Source organism: Leiobunum rupestre, chromosome 1, assembly GCF_980474605.1.
Source record: "Leiobunum rupestre chromosome 1, qqLeiRupe1.1.hap1, whole genome shotgun sequence".
NCBI lineage: Eukaryota > Metazoa > Arthropoda > Arachnida > Opiliones > Sclerosomatidae > Leiobunum > Leiobunum rupestre.
In genome coordinates, this window is record NC_143384.1 from 34,323,303 (window position 1) to 34,331,553 (window position 8,251).

Consider the following 8,251-nt stretch of genomic DNA (forward strand, 5'->3'; position numbering starts at 1 on the left):
TCAATGAGGGGACAACGCTTTAATGTTACAAACTTTGTGTTTCTAAAAACTTGGCCTTATGTAAATAAACAACGTTCGGTTAGAGGCAACATCAGCGTAAATGCTGGATGTGTCTACTATTTTCGTGTCGGCATGGTTCGAGCCGACTTTCCATTTCTGGGCGTACATTTTGAAGCATTCGAGAAGCTATTCTGGCCAAGGTGGTTCGAATTCTGTCCTTCAAGTTATCTAAATGCAAAACTTCCGTCTCGTAAACCTCGCCATTCTCATAGCCCAGTAGGAAAAGTGAGTGGTGAAAATCAGGAGACCTTGGCAGCTGCGGAATTGGTTGGCCTCTACCAATCCAGCGCTTAAGATATTGGTGATTGAGCTATTCACGAACATTGACTTCAAGCGGAAACGCTTTATGCCGAACGGTTCCCAGGCAGTAGGCATACAGTTCGAAGCACTGGCATAAATGACAACCTACTTGTTCTAGCACATTTTAATGCTAATCCTCACTTGAGCGGTAGATAGGTTGCTGAAGAGTTGGAAGTAAGCCACTGACCGCTATTTATTGTTTGATTCCATATTCAAAACTAGGCCAAATTCCTTAGCTAAAGTCATACATACCATATATAGAACAACAATTGCTGGTAGTGTCTCTATTTACTATTTTAGTACAGCCAAATTAGGCGAGTACATATAGTCAGAGAAGCAACAGTGCTTTTCTACTACAGGCAGATACAAATTCTGAAACGGAAATTGAATTTTTTCCGAAAACTGACATTAATTCCAGATTGTTAAGTATCGAGTTCCAAGAAGTTTAAACGATATAAAGTATTGGAAATTCGCAGAGTACAAGTACTCGTTATTATACTATTCTATCCCAATTTTAAATGGAATTATGGAGAGCAAATATTTAAACCATCATGTGTTACTCATCTCGGGAATATTTTCACTGAACAAAAACATCATTAAAAACAGGAAATTGATCGAGATGAAAAAATGCTATGTCGATATGAATGTGACTTTGAAACGTTGTACGGAAAACGTCATGTGACAGATAACCCGCATTCTCAAATGCATGCCGCGAACTGCGTTAGGAATTTAGGTTCTTTGTGGTCAGTGTCTTGCTTTTCGTTTGAATCTCTAAATGGAACGCTTTTGAACTTAGTACATGGAACTCAATACAGTAAAATTCAAATTGTAAACCGTGCTAGCACAAAAATAACTTTGCCTTAACTTATAAGCAATTTATCAGAAAATTCGGATAAATTAAATTTTGCCAAAAACTTAGTTCTGTAAGGAAACGATTCAATGTAACAGAACGTATCAACGACGACAAATTCGTTGTAGGTAAAGTACCTTTGCAAGTCACACTGTGCATTATAGAGTTACACAAATAAATTTTCTACCGATTATAAAAGGAAAAATATTTATATGTCTCTAAATCTTATCGACGAAAGGGAATAAATCCCTCCAATTGCATAACATACCAAACAAATGGCAATTTTCACTTCGGATATACTTATTGGCTAATATGTCATAAGCCTTGCTTTTGCAATCTGGAAATTTGTTCGGGTGTTCGAAATACGCTATAGTAATTAGACGTACATTAATAATATCACAACAACGTCTAAATAATTTAACAATTCCTCATATTTGGGATTTGGAAGTGACTAATGAGCTTGATGAGCCTTTTTAATCGATAACGATCAGTAGCATTATATCGCCGTGTTTTTCCATGTACGTTGGTGTTAGTAGATATATATGTTATCCGTCGAACGATATAAATAACGACTAAAAAATATTGTTCTACGTTTTCAAAAAAAATGTTTCAATTAATATATAAAATGCTTAATACAAGTTTAATAAAAGAAAATAATTATCATGAGATGATTAGCTCGAAAAACGATATGGGCTAAAGAAAATTAATTAATCCTAATGAAATTTGAAAAAAATATATAATAGTTCTCAATGCAAATATCCAGTTCGAAATTTCTTAAATAATATCAGAGGAGTTCGAAATTGGTGCTTCTCCAAATTCAAAGGGCCTGGTTAGACGTGACAAATACTAATTAATTATCATTTTTTTATGGGAAGGAGACGAAGCTTCGTCACTAGGGACTTCAAATTGTCAAACCTGTCTATCGTATTTAATGTTCGAACGATGATTTAAAGTATAACTTTCTAAATAAAAATCTCAAAAGGGGACATCCCGGAGTTATTTTCACAAAATATCTTTCAACTCGTGAGTCAAATTCCTAAAGGGAAATGTTGCCATGGGGTTAATTTTTTGCTGTGGAAACCGAACACGTTTACCTTATGAATAAACACAAAAAAGCTTATTTTATTTTTCAAAATACTGATAATTTCATAATTTTTCAAAACAAAATCTAACGATGGGTAAGTTTAGGTATATTTTGGTTAATAGAATGAAAATTGGGATCCTTAAAATGAAAGAATTTTTAGTTTTGAATTAACGAAAGCGTTCTCGGTTGCCATGGCAAAATTCAAGCTCACGGCAATTTTCTAGTTCCATGCTTTCTTAAAGAGTAAGTTGCAAATTATTTGTAACCGCCTTGATTTTGTTATTAAATGAAGCGTTTACGTTTAAAATACCCAAATATAAGGTTTCGTTACTTTCCGTTTAGTAGTAAATTGGAAATAATTAGAAGAACGCCAAAACAATTTCAAATTTTAGCGTGGTGATTAACGTCATTGACTACACGTTATTTCTCATAAGTTACTATCCCCAACATAGAGTTTAGGCTCGCGTATAAAATGATGATGCTTTTGATTACGTGATCGAAACCAAAAAATCTCCTATAGAACCATTCAACTACTGAATTTAGTGCTTACATAGTTTAAAAACAAGCTTAAACCTAAACGAACAGATTTGTGATCAAAGAATGTGTCACTTATTTCAATTTCATAAACCAAATTATGGAATGGTGTCGTGTAAAAGTTTGTGTTTGCCATTTAAAATCTGAAGATTTTCGGGGAAAAAATGATCACTTCAAACAAAGTCAGTGTTGTTTGGGTGCTAATCATCACTGTTCACAGCTTTTTCCACTTTGAAACCTATGGTTTAAAACAATTATAGGCCTACAATTAATATAAATATTTACAAACTGTTACAACATATGGAAATTAACATTTGTGCTCGGCTTTGTGGGGGTTAATTTATAATTTTGGCAATGAACAACTTTTAACCATTTTGAAAAAATAATTTTTCGTAAAAGTAACCATCAAACATTTGGCGTCTATAGTTAGGCTTGACTTCGCGCTTGATATCAACTTCAGTAAACAATAGGTGGCGAAAAGCTCTTGTGATAAGAATATTTTTTTGCGACCGGCAGCTGGCGAATTTTGGCCGTTTCCCCGGCGTCTGCCTTTTCTCACTGGCGTGTAGTAAAGGCTTGCCAATCCAAGTGAGTATGACCCGGGTAAGATAGTGGGAACTATATAATCTACCAGAGCAGTGGGAATAATTCAAACACAACCGTAGTTAATGACGTCACAAACTAGGCTTATTAAAATATTCGTTCAAAATAAAAGCCGCAGTGGGGCGCTGCGAGTAAATTTAATTTTAATATTAAAAAAACTTACATTACTGTGATAATTTCCAAATTCTGAACAATTAGGTTGACTTATATTATATATCTATAGTATATTTTCTTTCCCACTCTGATTTCGGTATTCAATTGTTTTTTTAAAAACAATTTCGAAATACGTAATTTAATGAAACAATATTAAAACTACAATTGATAATCGAGATTATGCAAATGTTTTTCTTTCCCCTTACTAAGTGCTAGATAAATATTCTGAACACTTACTACCATGGTACACTTTTGCTTGTTGTGGTATTTTAAAATGGGTGGCGTTGACGTTTTACAAAATATTTTAATACCAAATTTTAAGAAATTATAGGACTGTTTTCCGTTCTAGGTGGCTCATTGAATTCGCCTCATCTGATACGCCAATGTGGCATGGGATACTATTCGTCATTCTACTTACTATTACATCTTTTATTAGAATTATAATCTCCGAATATAGATTGAAACTTGCTAATACAATGGCATCCGCATTACGATCTTCTACTGTCAGTTGTTTATATAAAAAGGTAAGCCAAGAGCACCGATCCGCGGGAGCAAATGGGGGAGGCAGAAAAGAAAGAGGCACTTACCAGATACGCGCCAAAATGGAGGATCTCAACTGTCCGGCTTTCTCAGGTCCTGTTTTGGAAATTTGCTAAAACATCGAACAAAAAATATATTTTCAGTTCTTAATGAGCCTATTTAAGACGATACCAAAAATTGCGCGATACCAACCAACTGGCGATGTGATAGATTGCGAGATTTTTAGGGGAAACGATTGGTCTAAACCCAAACTAGAAAAGTCAAGTAGATTTCGATTACGCTGCTTCCGAAAATTTCCGCTTTATCTTATGCTTTGCTATTTTCATGGAATATGTTTTGGACTGGCACTTTGGCGCTATTTACTTTATGTGAAACCAAATCGAGCCGATTACAACAAGATGTCGTTAATTATTGAAAATATCTAGCAGACCATATTAACCACGACGAAAATGGATATCTACGGAACAAATAACATACTGGGCAGCATTAAATCAGAGAACTGTTAATTCCATGTGACTAAGAAAACCTAGCAGTAGTAAAAAAGAATGTCTTTTCTGCTTGTACTAACGCAAAAACGTTGCTTTATATTTATAAAAATGCCGAAATTTTACGGCTTTGATTCGATCTTAATGAATATCCGAAGAAAACCAACCACTGAGAGAATAATTTTTGTTAATATAGAAAACCATTCCTGGGGTAGATGTAATCACTTTCCCTTATTTCTAATTTGTCTCAACTTCCGCAAGTTCTTATTGAAAAAATCCAGAAGGTGACAAAATTAAACTGTAATCAGTTCCGATTTCATTATCAAATAGTTTGAATCTTCTTAGGCTAATTTATTTAAGTGTGAAGAAAGTAATTCAATTATTTTAAATTTAATAATCCACATCCGTCACTATTACAGGAAATGCTTCGGACATGATTAAATTGCATAAAACCCCACAGAATAAAAAATCTTTGACAACATTTTTGTCTCGAAGAAATCGAGAAATTTAATGTTAAGACAATGATATGTTGTCTTAGCTCTAACTAGTCAGCAAACGATATTTATTTGTTTCATAAATGGCTCTAATCAATTACACAATGCAACAAAAAACTTGCAACGTTAAATTTTAATTTTCATGCGATATTAATCAACGCAAGTTTTGAGAAATCGGCAACAGTTTTACTTTACTTACAATGCCTGTACGCCTACAGCATATTTACGTTCTTTTAAAAGGAAATTAATTACTAGATTTTTGAATAATTTGAAGTACGTTGGTAAAATTCAATTCAATTTAAATAAAATGGAGTGCTATTGATATTTTATTATTATTTTTTGTTTATAGTGTCTGCGACTGTCTCATAAAGGTCGAAATGATTTTGCCAGTGGTACCTTACTTAACTGCATGGCAGTCGACTCAGCACGATTTCAGTTTCTGGCTGTTTTTTACCATCAAATAATCTGTTTTCCCGTTACAATCGTAATCGCAACGTATCTTCTGTGGACGTTATTGGGAGTCTCAGCGTTAGTTGGCATCATTAGTGTCATTTTAGCTGTGCCATTCCTTCAACTATTAGCGAATACTTCCAAAGAATACCAGGTTATCAAATAGGCTTTGAATTTGCTATTAATCTTACTAAGTTAACCAATTAATTTGTTTTGGTGACCAAATGTGTACAATTATTTTATGTATCACGAACTGTGATGTCTTCGTAAGACGAGTTAAAACTATAAGTGAGCTATTGAGAGAAGTGATAACAAAAAAGATTTCATTAAGGCCAAAAATAAGCAGATATAAAATATGTAAATTATTAGAACAGTTTAGAAAAGAACTTTATAAATAAAGATACAAATAACCTTGGTTATTCTATGTTTAGCGCCATGTACTAAATTGCAAAGACAAACGAATAAAACTGATGAGCGAGATTTTGAACGGAGCTCGTGTTCTGAAGATGTACGCCTGGGAGAAGTCGTTTCAGGCGAAAGTTGATGAGCTCAGGGATCAAGAAGTGATTCTGATGAAAAAAGCAGCCATTTTACAAGCTATAAGTCTGCGCGTTATTCCAATAACTCCCTACTTGGTAAGTACATTTTGACCTAACGATAACAATAATCAACTAGGCAAATAACTGAAACACCATCTTGGGCTCAAGTCACCAAGTGACGTTTATGGCGTTTAAATCCGGTGGCAGGGTTACAATGCCTAGGACGCTGGTGGCAAGCCTATCAATCCACGTGATCCCATATAACCCTAACCTAAGTAAAACCGTTTACAAGATTGGTTCATGTAACTAGCATATTACTTTCTAAGATGAGCCAGGATCAAAATAACACTTTTTATACCCGAACAAAGTCTCATTGGCGCCACCAAATCCTTCGTTCAATCGATTTTGATAACACCAAAAATACGGATTTTTAATAACTTTTCCTGCAGTCGATCAAGTTATATCATTGCGTTTGAAATTTTCATACCTAAGGTTAAAAATAACGTTCAAATTTTACTGAGATTAACAATATTACACTACTTTTATTGCATAGCTATTGGTGAGCATTCTCTTTACATCAAGACATTTATTATCAAAGTCTCCGCTCAAATTAAATTAAATCAAACTCTAAATTTACCATTCCGAAGCAATAAACAATTTTACCCAAATTCAAAGTTTGGAATTTATTAATCATTGAGTATTCCCTTTTGAATTGATGCTTTTACGAGGTATTCCGATGATCTTACTGAAGAAAAAAGTTCCAATCAACCATTGTTTCGTCTATACGATTATATAATCGTATTTAAATCATTACATGCTTTCGAGAACGACTGAGTTGATAAGTATGTCAAAAGCCTACTAAATAAAAAAAGGAAAAATTGATTGGAAGAAGTGATTGGAAATATTTATTGACCTTACAAATTCGTGTAGTTGATACCAGTGAAAAGCTCACACGCAAACGTAAAAATTTATTGAAACTTTCACTCTTGGATAATTATGCTAAGAATGGGAAGTAGTCAAAGATAGCCAAATGGTAAAAAAATAATCTTCTTCTCTTTACATACTTCTCCTTGCAGTCCACTCTTAGAGCAAAAACTGCTTATTCGATAAGCCCCAGGACCTAACCATCATTTTGTTAATGAAGAAACTCTTTTGCTCCACGTCAAATTTTATGTTTAAAAAATTATTATATCTATAATCTATCTTTACACTTCGTTTTGACATTACAAATGAGTGGTGGCCAAATGCTGTTTTTCGAATCGACTTACCCCATTTCATTAAAGTCTTCGTTAACGAGTATTCAGCTAATAGTTATGGAACTACAAATTATAAATAATCTGGCCAAAAACGTTTCCAACGTGTATATTATAGTATCAACTTGACCAACCCGAGCCTGAACTGCATCGAATACAGAACTCCATCTTGTTTCGGCTACTCGTTTAACTCTAATTGGAACTCTTGTAGTCAATACTAGTGGTCGGCTTTATCCAGCCATTATCCGAGGAAATTTCGGTTATTTTTCAAATAACCGCCAAAATCGGTTATTTTTATCCGTTTTTCTATTTCTAGTTAATTGTAAAGATAATTTAATTCAGAAAAGTCAAAAAACAAATGAAATCCTTTAAAATAGCTTTAAATCTAAAAAAAATTATAAATATTGTGTTTGGTTCAAAAATAATGAAACTATCTTTTACTTTTGCTTTTTACGACAAGGTTTTTTTGTGTTTCATAAATGCGATGTTTTTTAGTACCGTATATACATGTATAAACTTTAAATATTATAGGAATTTTTAGTGTTCTTGTCAAACATAATTCTATAAACTATATTTTAATTTATCTGCGTTCCTTTCATTAGCGGTCCTTTAGTCGAACTAGTATCATTCCCTTTTGTTTCAAGTAACATTCATTTTGGTCCGTCGAACCGGTTATCGCAAATGGACGCACTACAAAGGAAACGAAGTTCCATCATTGGAGCGGTCAAAAGAATTCAGGCTTCCCTAACGCAAAGTATGACGAAATTCGAGCTCGAAGTACGTTTTAAAACCGTCGAAGATCAGTGGAGACGATTTCAGGAAATACAGGAGCTGATAGAGGACTTATGTTGCGATAACGAAGACTATGCATTACAAGAGTTCGAGCGCACTGAGTTCGAGACATTC

At 33.8% G+C, this 8,251-nt stretch overlaps 2 protein-coding genes across 2 annotated transcripts in view; both read left to right on the plus strand.

Annotated features, from left to right (window-relative positions):
- LOC149962186 (ATP-binding cassette sub-family C member 3-like) overlaps window positions 1-354 on the plus strand; it is a 34,505-nt gene extending 34,151 nt beyond the window's left edge. Inside the window, exon 8 of the mRNA XM_090164424.1 lies at window positions 84-354. Coding sequence (XP_090020550.1) covers window positions 84-354 — 271 coding nt within the window. The remainder of the gene's footprint in view (window positions 1-83) is intronic.
- Window positions 355-3,997: 3,643 nt separating this feature from the next.
- LOC149962187 (ATP-binding cassette sub-family C member 3-like) lies at window positions 3,998-7,244 on the plus strand. The gene is made up of 4 exons (XM_090179032.1): window positions 3,998-4,108; window positions 5,453-5,707; window positions 5,985-6,188; window positions 7,169-7,244. Exons 1-4 carry the CDS (start codon window positions 4,061-4,063, stop codon window positions 7,214-7,216), a joined length of 555 nt encoding a protein of 184 aa, XP_090035158.1. The 5' UTR covers window positions 3,998-4,060; the 3' UTR covers window positions 7,217-7,244.
- The last annotated feature ends 1,007 nt before the right edge of the window (window positions 7,245-8,251 follow it).

Bases quoted from the DNA above. Each gene is read 5' to 3' on its own strand.
- LOC149962187 (XM_090179032.1), top strand. From the start codon at position 4,061: ATGGCATCCGCATTACGATCTTCTACTGTCAGTTGTTTATATAAAAAG. The intron at 4,109-5,452 runs GTAAGCCAAGAG...TTTTGTTTATAG, and splicing joins TCAGTTGTTTATATAAAAAG to TGTCTGCGACTGTCTCATAA. The intron at 5,708-5,984 runs GTTATCAAATAG...TTCTATGTTTAG, and splicing joins ATACTTCCAAAGAATACCAG to CGCCATGTACTAAATTGCAA.